Genomic DNA, 13,424 nt, shown 5'->3' with positions numbered 1-13,424 from the left:
CGTATTTGATGCTGGTGGTGCCCTCTGCCGGTCATAATCTGTAAACACTGAATGAGTTCTTAAAAAATAAGAAGACAATTCTCAATGAGTCCTACATTAAATATATAAACATTTAAAATAGGTTTTTAATGTGTTTATTATTTGATTCGAAATATATCCCTGTGAGTTTAAATGTAGAACGTGCGCTCTTCAAAATGAATGATAATGAAACGATCCCAACATTTCCGTGTGGGAGATTTCTGTATAAACAGGAAACTGATGCCACCTGGTGGTGTTTTCTCGAAAGTGCACAAAGATTTATCTGACTCATTTTTGCAGGTTTCATTCTAGATTCATATGATAATGTAATGTCATCGGAAACCCCCGACACGCAAGAAAAGCTTAAATTAAACGTGTTTTACTCAACAATGAAAATGGAAAATGTGCGCCAGCAAAGCAAGCTTTAAAAAGCACATGCAACGCGTTTGTTCTTTCAGGTTTTGCATGTGATACAGGTTACTCATTCTAAAAGAGTAACACGGCTCATATATGTTATTTATGACTGTAATGAGTAAAAATGGCAAGATTTTTTCGTAAAGAGCAGAATAAAAAGATATTGTTATAAATATATTTAGAAGACTCTTGCTTTAAGTGTATCTCAGGACAAATAGTAGCCTGCTATCTACAGCTTTTAAGTCAACAAATGTAAAGCTGTTCATACGAGTTCTGTTTGTGTTTTATAACACCAATTTATTTATTTGCCCAATCTGCACCCTACATTTTCTCTTACTGTAATGAAGCAAAATGAATATAAAATGTGAGTTTAACATACCAAAACATTCTATATACAACTTTAAAACAGCATTTAATTTTTCCATTTTAAACTTTTCCTTTACTTTATCTTCTGTATGTTTTAATCGTTCCGAGCACGTGGACGCATTCATAATAAGCACTGACGTCACGCTCGCTCCTCCCCGCGCGTCCCCGATCAACCTCCTCCAGCAGTTCCACGATCAGTCCGGTCGGTGAAAGTCTCCGGTTTTTCAGCCGCTCGCTGCCGCTTAAACTCGGTCACACCGCGCAAGGGAGCCGAACCCGATGGCTTCGACGACCTCTGACGGCCCCAAACGAGAGTCGCCGAACACGAGCGAACAAAACGGCGACATGAGCGAAACGGGCCTGCGCGCCGCCGACGACCAGGAACCGGCCGTTAAGATGGACGCGGACGGAGCGGAGACGAACGAGAAGTCAAACGGAGAACAAAGGCCGGATGGAGCCACGAGGGGAGACGACGGTGGCGACGAGGTCGAAACCGAACCTCAAGCGGAGAAAGAGCAGCAGATAACCCCCGGTAGTGCGGACGAGACGGGGGAGCCGATGAAGACAGAACAAAGGGAGGAGGAGAACGCGTCCTCGCCTGCGGAGAAAAGCGCTAACGGCGTCGGCAGCGGCGCGATGAAGAGACGCGCGAGTCTGGAGTTGAGCTCGTCGTCGTCGGATGGAGAGCCGCTCAGCCGCATGGACTCTGAGGACAGGTGCGTGTCAAGAGCTTCATAAACACACACATTACAGTCAGACACAATGTAAGATGTTACAGTGTAACAGGAGGCTCCTCAGACAGCGTTAACAATGTTCGAGATGTAAATATAACATTTAGGAATAAAGTGTAACACAGATGTTGAGGTGTTACAATGTTACTAAAACACATCCGCACTTCCTCCTCCGCGTTTATTTATGTTTCATTAAGTTGTTTTGTTTAGTTTCCTATTATTTTAATCCCCTTTCCGTTGTTTATCCTTTGCGTTAGTTGTATATTCAGGCTCTGGGTTAACATGCATCACTCTTTGGGGTTGAATGGCTTAACAATGACCATCAAAGACGAGAGGTCACAGTAGAAATGGCATGTTCGCCACTACATCACGTGTTTGTCATTCATTAAATCATTCACACCATCATTTGAACTGATTTGATACGAGAATAAAGGAGAGATTGTGATGTCTAAAGGTGTCGACACCTCTTGTTGTTGCCTTTGAAAAGTAAAGAAATGATTCCCTTTATTTGCTGGTTGTGTTTGAAGTCAGTTTTCTATGCTGAGATCTTTGTCATTCTTGACACACGAGTGGGTGTGGTTGTGTTTATTTTATGGTGCACTTAGTGTTTCCGTCGAATTGTGATCGTGTCTATGGCTTTTAGTTTTGTGTGTGAAAATGAACTTGAAAGCGTCACCCGCTAATGTGAAATCTGTCAGGCGTTTGTAAGCACTCCAAATTAATACAGTGTATCAGGTTGGTCCCAGAGGTGTAGGCCGGGGTTCTGACATGCCAAAGACTGAAGGAAGTGTGTGGGGACGGGAATGTGTACTTGACGCTTGACAAGTTGCTTCGTGGTGCTTACTATGGGAACAAGCTCTTAAAATGTTCAGACAGCTGGAGGGCTTGAGTGTAACTCTTGTGAGGGCCGTTTGTTCCTCACACAACAACTGCATCTCACCCCTTCAGAGTTGAGACGGAGATCATTTTCAAACCTTTCAGTTTTGGGGCTTTTTGAAGATTTAAGATGGTGTTTATTCAGCTCATCATACATATGTGTAGAGGTCACGACCTCTGTACTGTATCACATAACATGCTGATCTGAGCACATCCTGATGTTGGTGTTTATCACATGTCAACCTTCCTTAGTATTTTCTATTCATTCTCAGATTCAAAGTTCCCAGATAAATATAGGCAAAAAAACTGTAAATAAAATGGAGGCTGCAGTTTCATTTGAACAATCTTTAGTGCTTCTTAGGGGGTGAGTCTCTGTGACTTCTGCCATATATCGCACATCCAGAAGAACACACTAGCAACCACATTGCAACACCGTGACATGATAGTGGTGAACTGCTTACTCTACATGTATTCAGCCGTAAAAAATGTTTTGCACCTCATAACTCGATCTGGCAAGTGTGTACATTTACATTTATGCATCTGGCAGACGATTTTATCCAAAACGACTTACATTTCCTTGTACTATACATTTCTATCCGAGTATGTGCAATCCCCTGGGATCGAACCCATGACCTTGGCGTTGCTAGCGCCGTGCTCTAACCACTAAGTGCTACAGGAAAGCTACTTATGTGATTACCCAGAATCCTTTTCTCAAGCACATCCAGGGACTTTTGTCAGTTCTGGACAGTCAAGTCTGAAAAGAACCAACAGATGGAACCTCCTCATACTGTGTGTGTGTGTGTGTGTGTGTGTATCCCCCTCCGCTCCCCTCGGGGGTTATTAAGTCACATTCAGTTGAGTTCATGGTGTTTTACTGCGGTACTTTCTCCTCTGCATGGCACAGCTGTAGCGTCTGCACTGAAGCACAATGTTACAGTGTTCGTGTGCCACTTCACTCATTTGCTCTTCACACGGCTTCGGGGTTGTAAAGTTTCTGTTTCTAAATAATAAATAAAAGGCAAAGATTTAAATGGTTCATGTGTCAACAAATTTTGACAAAAGATTGATTTCAAATTTCATTAACATGTCATTTTGTGCTTTACTTCTAAAACTTTCCTTTACGACGGGATATTTATCAATCTTTCAGACACATGTTATATAGAGACCACTTTACTCAACCAATTCCCCGTAGATGACATTTATTCAAATCTTTAAAATACAGAGTTAAATGTATAGTATTAGGAGTATACACAATTCATCAGAACATGTTTTGATTTGTGTGTTTAAAACAATCTTGCATGTGTGTTTCAGTATTAGCAGTACTTTGATGGACTTGGAGAGCATCGCGTCCAGCGGACGATCAACTCCAGCTATGATGAATGGTCACGGCGGGGTCTCTTCATCCTCTGTTAAAGGCTCATCTTACCCCTGCTGCTGGGACCAGTGTCAAATGGTGTTCAACACCAGTCCAGACCTGGCAGAACACATCCGCGGGGTCCACGTAGATGGCCAGCGTGGAGGGGTCAGTGTGTGTCTGAAACAAATGAAATGAACTGATATCAAAGCAAGGGCTGTGTTAGGCTAGATACATTTATTATGCAAATATGCTCACTTTTTTTACGAAATTTTTACAAACATTGACACTTACATGCATTCCACCTGTAAGATGTCTTACTGCAATACCGATATAATGCATACAAAAAAACGATAACAGTCGTTCAGTTCACTAATGCAGTGATGTTCAGACATGTGTAAGTGTGATTTTAGTGGCAGATGGTGTGTAATTCTGTCTCTGTTTCTCTTCTGCAGGTGTTTGTGTGCCTTTGGAAAGGTTGTAAGGTGTATAACACACCATCCACCAGTCATAGCTGGCTTCAGAGACACATGCTGTCCCACAGTGGAGACAAGCCGTTCAAGGTTACACTGATTCCTCACATACAGAAACACTCAAGATATAAGAAAATTCAGAATATGCATGGATTTGTTACATTACAAAAATGATAGTGTTATGTCACATGAAACAGTCATTCTTATTTTGTTGTGTGATGAGAGCTGGGTTTGTGAGATTAAGCCTTGAACACCAAACTTCAAATGCAAGTACAATACAGCTACATACTCGCATTGTGTCACGGCTGCACAATGATCACACTTTTCACAGGACTCGATCTGTAACTAAATCTCCACGTGAACTGTTTTTATTGACTTTAACTGCTGATGTCTGTTTCTGTGCAGTGTGTTGTGGGCGGCTGCAATGCCACATTCGCCTCACAGGGGGGACTGGCGCGCCACGTCCCGACCCACTTCAGCTCCCAGAACTCCTCCAAACTCTCCAGTCAATCCAAAGTGAAGGAAGAGTCGCCTTCCAAAGCGAGCATAAACAAACGGAGGAAACTCAAGTTCAAGCGCAGACGCTCCTTACGTACGTATCATCGGACACTTTCACCTTTGAGTCTTTTTAAAAAACAAACAAATCATACTTTTTAAGAACCAGAGTTTTCAGATCTCTGGTTTTGTTGAAATGATCAAACAAAAGCCAGCAGTGTTTCATTAAAACTCCTGCTGCTCTTTAACAGCAGTCTGTGTCTTTCCTCCAGCCCGGCCTCACGACTTCTTTGATGCACAGACCATGGATGCCATCCGTCATCGAGCCATCTGCCTTAATCTAGCGACTCACATTGAGAGTCAGGGCAAGGGCCACAGCGTTGTGTTTCACAGCACGGTGAGCGACTGCAGTCCACCTCCCTCACACTAGAGGGCAGTATACACATGCTCCACAAAAGTGTTATTCACATCTGTCGGTAGTATGCCATTCATGAGAATGTGTACTGTAAACTGAAAAAAAAAAAATCTGAGATAAACGTCACGATTACTGTTGCTTTAGAAGAAAGAAGAAATGAAATTAAAGTCATTTTAAATTCTTCTGCTAGAAGAAATGAAGCATCAGATGTTTGTGTGCAGTTCTTGACCCATTAATAAGATGTCATACGTTTCTCGTTGCTTGTAATGAAACAGGTGATCGCAAGGCGAAAGGAGGATTCTGGGAAGGTGAAAGTGCTGCTTCATTGGACGCCGGAGGACATGTGAGTGGATGAAAGGAGCTGCGCAGTTACCTCAGAGCCCTGCACCAAATGTCAGCCGTTTATGTGATTCAGAGGTTACCTGAGGGGGCAGTGTTAGTCATTGATGCTTTACACACCTGACATCTCTCTGCGCTCACAGATTCATGGTTCTGGGGTCATTTAAGTCCCACTAACTGCCAGAGAAATTCTCGTAAGACTGACATTGTAGGTTTATTAACAGTATTCTGTCCTGGAGCGCTCGGTTTCTATTTGTGCTCTGTGTTCAGATGTAAAAAATACATATGGCCTGTTATTTTATTAATCCTGAGAGGGGAAGGTTGAGTCTGGGTGTTTCATGCATGCTAAAAAATTCATAGACCCACTTGAGCGTTGATGTTCAGATCAGTTTGTGGTGCCGAGCTCTCGTTGGTAAACATCCATGTTAGTGTCAGATCTGATGGAGAGGCCTGTAGGCTGCGTGTTACCACCCACCAGCTCTGTTTCATGTGCCCGGCAAACCTGCCTTGATGTTCGTCCAACGCTGTTCCTTTCCCAAATCCCTGCTAATGGATATTCTCTCAACGTTTCCATAGCAATGAAAGATGACCTTTGAACGTGTCACAGCGAAGGATTCTCGGATGACGTTCTCCCTAGATTTACACGAACGTATACGAGCCGATCTGATATTGATCCTTTGCATGTGAATTGAACTCTCATTCAGAGAGTTGTTATGTAGTAAAACTGCGACTAATTAATATAAAGTAGCTTTTCTGTGGTTAGAGCATGGCGCTAGCAATGCTAAGGTCATGGGTTCGATCCCAAGGGTTTGCACATAGTCAAAAACAAATGTAAGTCGCTTTGGATAAGCGTATGCCAAACGCGTAATTGTAATCTTAATTTAGTTTTAGTATTTATTAGTAAGTCTTTTTAATTTCTATAGTTTTTTAAAACCGATTGTGTTGTGATGATCGTAACTTTTGTAAGCCTGTAGACATCACACAAGATTCTAGGCGTGAGCTGCTATTCTGACGCAGGGATCAATCTGAACCAGGGGAATGTTTGTCAGCTCGGCGATAACACCGCACAAGCTGCTTTCCCAGGAGGCCATGTTTAAAATGGATTTCTGGGTCATCACAACATGCCGGAGCCAAACAAGTCTCCTACACGGAATAACGTCAGAAGAAAAGAGAAAACCACCTCATTTTTAATCATCTTGTTGTGGAATGTGTGTTGGGGGAGTGGGGAGGAGAATTAAAAGCATCAAGCTTGTGTGGGAATGTTTACTGAGCTTAATATTTACTATGCACATACACTGTGCATGGAGACAGCAAGCTGCTCTACTTTAAAAAGAAAGGTTTGTGTGTTTTTCCCGAAATGAAATATTAAACAAATTTTTCTTTGTGATTTGCGCAGACTTCAAGACGCTTGGGTTAACGAAAGCGACCGTGCACAGCTGAAGACCAAAGTGGTCCATCTTTCTCAGCTTCCTCAGGACACAGCCGAACTGCTGGACCCCAACATCTACAGGTGACGCTCCGAACCACTCTGTTAGCATCACAAATTTAATCCGTAACACAAGGATTGAAGAAGCAGTCCTTCCTTCCATCGCCAAGGGCATGTTTTTTGAAGTTCCCAACAGGAAGACTTACTTTGAATTTTTCCAGCAGATGGAGCCAGTGTCGCTGCGGCTAACGTCAGTGTTTTCTGATCTACTGTGATGTGCTGTGGAGACCTCAGGGGGATGTGGGTGGGAGATCAAAAGCCTTCCATAAGACAATGTTAATTTATCAAAGCCGAGCGTTCGCCTGTCACCAGTGAATCACCTTTGACCTTCTCCTACAGACCACTCCTCCGGGACATTATTAAATAATTCATCATTTTCTGTTTATTAGAATTCATAAGGGATTTGTTTTATTTTTTCATTGGAGTGGAATTCATTTTAGGCAAAATGAACATTGTTTAGGGTGGAAACGTGTTTGTATTCACGCACATGTATAAATGCACAAAGCGAGACTTTAAAAGGCGTGCGGACAGATGCCCTGGTTCTCCAGGGTCTGAAGCATGTGTGCTCCGTGTTTATGCATCAGTGTGTTTGTGCTACAAATATTCAATTGGAAATGGCAGTCGTTCCCTTTGTGTGTGTGTGTTCCGTACTAAAGCAGGCTCTGCTTGTTTTCAGGATGTATTTCTAGAAGACGGGTGGGAGGGGCCACATCTGTCAGTGGCAGTGCCCACTGACATACCCAAACCGATCTGGACGTACCGATCTTTTGAGACTGAAGATTTTTTTCCCTTTTGCTCTTCCCCCCTCTTTTTAATGCTCAAAGTCTGCCAAAGCATGCAGTGAAAGTTTAATGTGTTTTCATCGCTTGAAGAGGAAAAAGAAAAATTGTGAATCCTTTCGGTCATGGACTTTAAACTGTCTAGGAAGATTGTTTTTTCAAATGTGTTGTGTATCATCAGTTGAATTTCATTCCTTGCTTCCTAAACTCTTCTGACAAGCTCTTAAAAATCCTGTTTTTTTCCATTTTGGTCAGAAAGTGCCCATGTAAATATTCCAGGAGATTTGTAATATATTTTTGTACTGCAAAATTTGACTGTACTGTAGATAGATGTAATATGCCAAGTTGACAGATGATGTAATTGTACAGAATGTGATAGCTGAATAGTTTGGATGATGTAAATGCTTCCATACACATTTGTTTTATTTTAGGTTTTGCGTGTTTTTATTTAGTTTGAAGGTTAATAAGAGTGATATGCACACGTTGCTGCTCCACTCACTGATGGCGATGGTGGAAGCTGTTGTTTACAGTGTGCACTGTTTGTGTGTTATCTTTGTTAAAGCTATACACAAGCCAAGGAGTGTATAGACATCTCGATGTAATGGTGCTAACACTAGCGTTTAGGCTAATGCACATAGGACAATTCTTAGACCAACAATGATGGTGCTGTTTAGATCATATAACAAGACCCTGTTCCACATAGATTATACTTCTGTCTTTATAGTAAAGAGGACGATTCTGAAAAACGTGTGTTTGTTTGATTCAGTGTATGAACACCACTGGAATTGTTTAGCCGGTTGCTAACGGATTTGTAGTAAATACTTGTTCCAGCCCATATAAACCTTCTGTTTTTCAAACAAGACTCTTGTTTATGAGGTATGAGGAGGCCGGGGGCATCTGGGAGTCATTTTATTGCAGCAGATTTTCAAGCATTGGCACAGGGGCCGTCTGCTAGGGCCCTTAGCTCAGTGTCAGATGAGTACGGCTGCTGTTTAAGGAGACACCTGACCGCTGTTTGATTTCATAACAAAATAATTCTCCTGTTTCTGTTTACTGTCACACTTGATTTGGGCTTTACAATGTGGAAATGTTCTTCTCTTACGACAAGTATATTTAAAATGAAGCATTCTTCAGGGTTTTACAGTGGATTTGAGATACATTCTGCATCAACAAGTCAAATTGTGGGTCAAATTTGTAATGCAAATGTAGCCTATATGTATACGTTTGACTTTACACAAGCATTTTTACAGTCTTTCATACCCCTGAGGAACAAGCCCGTCTTAATAACGACAAATACACAACATCTGCTGTCTATCACGGCAGCAACAATAAAACTGTTCTCATGTAACCATAGTGCTACACATTTCCAGGGTTTGAGAGTGTGTGTAAAATGACACACCTGTAACCAGCACAATCGTCCAGATATGAATTGGTTCCCAAATTTGGTAATTTGGTAAAGTCTTGTTTTAACAAGAAGTCAAAAGAATCTGCTAGCATGCAAAAATCCTCATGACAATTTAGTGTCATGTCCAGAAGAAGGTTTAAATATTTACTCTACATGTAAAAACATGTACACAAAAATGTCCCATGAGACCACATGAGCTGAGGAGCCTCTAAATACCAAGTTTATAAATGACAAATACCAGTGCATTTTTCTAAATTTTTAGGCTTTAAAACATGTATTTCTGTGGTTATATTGTGCTTGTTCAACAACGCCTGAGTAAATTATTTTGTTGTGTTCACGTCACATAAGCGATCTAAAATATGGGTCACGTGACGATGATAATATGGCGAATGTGTTTATCGCGAGGAAGGTGGTAGTTGCGCTAGTTCAGACACGCAGGTTAGAAGTTATGATAGTTATTTAAAATGTCCTGTCTACACGACGTTAAGTTATTGATATTTTGTAATAATTTCACACAGAACGTTGCAACTGCCTGTCTACACCTGTCACATCACGTGACGTTACCTCAGCGGTTTGTATACCTGCGATCAGAAACATCGCGAGATGGCTTTGGTCTGACGGTTTAATGGTATCAACAAAATAACTTATGAAAATGAATGTCAAAATCAACACATGTGATGTTTGTAAGTTAAGTCCTTTAATTTCAAACGAACTAGGTAAAGAAAGTGACTGAAGTAACGTAACGAAGCTGAAGGCGCGAGTCGCGCGCGCGATGAGGCCCAACTTAAATTTCCAGTAACGTTAAGCCTTTATCTTTGTTCAGTGTAATGAAATCGTTTTTTTTCTGGTACAACGTTAGATCGTTAGTTTGAAATCTCTCTTTTAACATAAACGTATTGAAACATGTTGTTTGCTCTATATACATTTGTAAAGATTCGCATCAATAGCCCAATCTACCTGATTCACTTCAATATATGTAAAGCTACTGAAATGTGTTTACAATATTCGACTGTCGGAGGTGAGTCACAATTTATTCAAAAAATATGTTAGTAACCATGAGGGTTTTGCCAAATGCGATGTCTGAAAAACAGAAGTGTCAGATATAGTTTCCATTCATATTTGTGGGGCAGAAATTAACCAGAATATGTTTTCCATCAGATTGCTCACACAGATTCAGTTTCAACACAATATGGCAATATTTAGATGCCCATCTTCCAAGTCCTGAAACATCAGACTGCTTTGTTTTCGTGCTGTTATGCCATTACCGAGTAATGCACTCTCTCCAGGCCTTTGAAGAGAAGGTAAGCGTGTGACCTAAATCTGTTTGTACCACAGCAGAAACCGTATTTAACTCGAGCACTGATTCTTCATCTCTTTTATGGGTCCATTTTCATCCTTTTCCCTCAGATAGGTCCCTCGACGTCCCGCCTGCGTGTTTCACATGACTGGCATGGTTATGTAGGTGTCTAAGCTCTTGGAAGGAACGAAAAAAGAAATACCATCCGATATCTAGTGGATAAGGAATACTTTGGGTAAAACCCTTCACATTGTTGAAGAGGCTCTCTAGTTCTTAGGGAGTGTACATAGGGAACTGTTGAGCTTGGCGGTTGTCTGGTTGACAAAGTCCATGCTGAGTGTAGGACAGTGGTTCCATCAGCCAATCATCATTGTCAAAACATCACTTTACCACTCAGGTGATTTGCTATAAAACCTGAGTGCAAAACTGCAGAATAACAGTTGAGATAAATGGTATTGATAACTGATAGTTTTGTTAACGTGTTTTTTTCTGAGCTCGTTGCTGCTGTGCATTATGGGATTGCATATTTCATAAAACACAAGCAATGCTGTCTTCGAAATCTTAGATGACAGCATAATTTGTGTAAGAGTCTAGGTACATGTATATATACACATATGTATATGTCTAGGTTAAAGCATGCGGCTGTGTAAAATTGTAGGTAAAAACCTTGATCTTTAATATTGACTGAAATCATAGTGAATCAAACGTTCATGCTTGTTATCTCCGATCTTGAGACTTCGACCTACATTTCAGGCTGTAATATTATCATGCCTACTTACACTGTAGGTTGATTTTGGTTAATACACGACTTTCAATTTTAGTGAAATCAGTGACATTTGGTTATTGATTGTATTTCTGTAAGTAATTACAAATTTATGCTGGTGTACGTTTTTTAATTAACCTTCCCATCTTTGCTTACAGCAGGAGTTTACAAACAGATGCGGTCAGTCTGAGCAGTTGACCGTCGGTGGACGCAGCTCTTGTCCGCTGCTATTTTTAGCCTCTGACTAAGTAAGTTTCTTTGCCAGACACACGACTGTTTATTTCATTGTGTGACATTTTAAATGCAGCCTGAGAGTTCCTTCGCTTTCCCTTTTCTCTGTCCTGAAAGAGTCTCTGCTGTGATTTATGAAGATCTCTTTGTTAGTCAGTTAGAGATGCAGACCTGCATCTTATCAAGTGGATTGAATCTGATTATTCAATGCTGCAGTGAATTGTGGTTTTGGATGCGGCTCTAATCTGCGTGTGAGAAAGTGTGTTGTCGCTTGGCTTCCCCACTGATGCGGGCCGTTCCAAGAATGCCATATATGACGCTGACTGATTTATTAAACACAAGCATGCCTTGTTTTGCTCCGTTTCACCGTCAGCTGCTGTACATTTTTCAACTTTGCTTAAACAAACCTGTCTTCCATCTCCGAACGTGGGGGAAAAAACAAACAAAGCCGTGTACATCGCCCCCTAGATCAGGAAGTTATTTTTTAATTCCTGGCAGCGCTGCCTTACGAACAAGAATATGTTCCATTGAGGGCGAATGGAACGTTGATAATAGTTCTGTGTCTGTAAAAGTTGATATAAGGGCCCCATAGGTTTGAATCAGAGATTTGAAAAGGGGGACATGTGCGTCATTGTACAACAGTTGTAGATCACTGAAACACCCCTTGGCTGGCTCATATTTGGACCGGGTAAATTATAGACATCTTCCCCTAATTAGAACAAGCGAAGCTGACTCTCAGGAGGACCACGGCGGCCGTGATGACATCACGCTTTTCCCACAAATCCCAGAGGCAACTCTGTACTCAGACCATTGAGCTGCACCGATTGAGGTTCCCATTTAGTGTGTATTTAGAGCACATCTAGCACATTTTGGCAACCCACCAAAGTTTCTGAAGATGTACTGCCGTTTTTTATTAGTTCACCAAGTTCTTTCAGTCAAGGCACAAAAAAGATTTGATTGCACTTTCGAAATTAAATAAGTGTTAATTTTTTAGGGGGAAGAATCAATTTAGACCTTTTTGAAAAAGGTAATCACAGGATGTCATCTGACTCCTTCAATCTGGTCCATTGGTCTCAAGCAATAGATTTAGCTTTCTGTTTTTGAAATTAAAAGTGTCAGATCACTTTGCTGTCACGCCCTAGAGTAACTTGGAATGGTGTTTTTCATATAGATCAGTTAACTCGAGGTCAGCTCAAACCTTTGTGTCCTAGTCAAGTTTTTAGCCCTGATTATGAAAAGAGTCATTTTGCAGCTAGCTAAAGCAATATTGCATTAGTAATGTGAGCACTGTAATTCCAGTTTATCCCATAGCTCTGAAATATTCATGACTGAGTAATATGGCATAAAATGTTTCATGTAATGTATGCTAAACAGTCATCTGATTGATAATGATTCCGAAAACAACAGTCAGCTTTGGTGTTGCAAAGTAAACACCAACATTGTAATGGTGAACATATTTTAAAGTTGCACGTATGACTGCTTTACCCATTTGTGCATTCAGTTTTGAGAGAAAGATGCCTAGACCTTTTAAAAACCATTAAACCTCGAGGTCTAACCCAGATGCTACATATTAAAGCATTATATTGTCTTTTCCCGCAGCGGCTGCTTCACAGTTGTTGTATCAATTACTGTTTTTAATTCAGTGTTTCTCAATGACATCATCACAACTCCCTCTAGCTGGAAAGAAGCACAACAGCTGAAGAAGAATTTCTCCTCTGGCTTTAGTAGAGAGGTCATGCAGCCATGGGAAATATACTTTATTAATATAATTATACTTAATTTAATTTATTTAAACTATTATTACTTGCATCAACCACAGTAGCCCCCAAATGTCTTATTACTATAGCAAATAAAAGCATATTATTGCATTAGGAAACAATGTATGTTTTGGCATTTATAAAAAAAAAAAGTGATGCAAGCAAAATATTTTATAACAATTATAAACATTATAGAAATAGGTCAGATGTATTGTTAAAGTTTAG

The 13,424-nt window shown here is 40.8% G+C and overlaps 2 protein-coding genes across 5 annotated transcripts in view; both read left to right on the top strand.

Moving 5' to 3' along the window:
* Positions 1-961: 961 nt before the first annotated feature.
* aebp2 (AE binding protein 2) lies at positions 962-8,606 on the top strand. 4 transcript variants are annotated; one of them, XM_056749097.1, is made up of 8 exons: positions 962-1,514; positions 3,717-3,927; positions 4,215-4,322; positions 4,638-4,824; positions 5,000-5,124; positions 5,418-5,485; positions 6,878-6,991; positions 7,129-8,606. In XM_056749097.1, exons 1-8 carry the CDS (start codon positions 1,078-1,080, stop codon positions 7,154-7,156), a joined length of 1,278 nt encoding a protein of 425 aa, XP_056605075.1. In that variant the 5' UTR covers positions 962-1,077; the 3' UTR covers positions 7,157-8,606. The 4 variants fall into 4 exon arrangements, with proteins under 4 accessions (XP_056605075.1, XP_056605074.1, XP_056605073.1 ...); XM_056749096.1 differs by having other exon boundaries at positions 4,979-5,124; positions 7,644-8,606; XM_056749095.1 differs by having other exon boundaries at positions 4,979-5,124; positions 7,132-8,606.
* A 945-nt stretch (positions 8,607-9,551) lies between these two features.
* Positions 9,552-13,424, top strand: part of pde3a (phosphodiesterase 3A, cGMP-inhibited) — an 84,590-nt gene continuing 80,717 nt past the window's right edge. The window contains exons 1-4 of the mRNA XM_056747546.1: positions 9,552-9,834; positions 10,310-10,452; positions 10,559-10,683; positions 11,370-11,459. The gene's annotated coding sequence lies outside the window, so the exon portion shown is untranslated. The remainder of the gene's footprint in view (positions 9,835-10,309; positions 10,453-10,558; positions 10,684-11,369; positions 11,460-13,424) is intronic.

The sequence above is a fragment of the Triplophysa dalaica genome, chromosome 5, assembly GCF_015846415.1.
Source record: "Triplophysa dalaica isolate WHDGS20190420 chromosome 5, ASM1584641v1, whole genome shotgun sequence".
Classification (NCBI taxonomy): Eukaryota; Metazoa; Chordata; class Actinopteri; order Cypriniformes; family Nemacheilidae; genus Triplophysa; species Triplophysa dalaica.
Note: the sequence above shows the minus strand (reverse complement) of the source record. Positions and strands in the feature narration are given on the sequence as shown.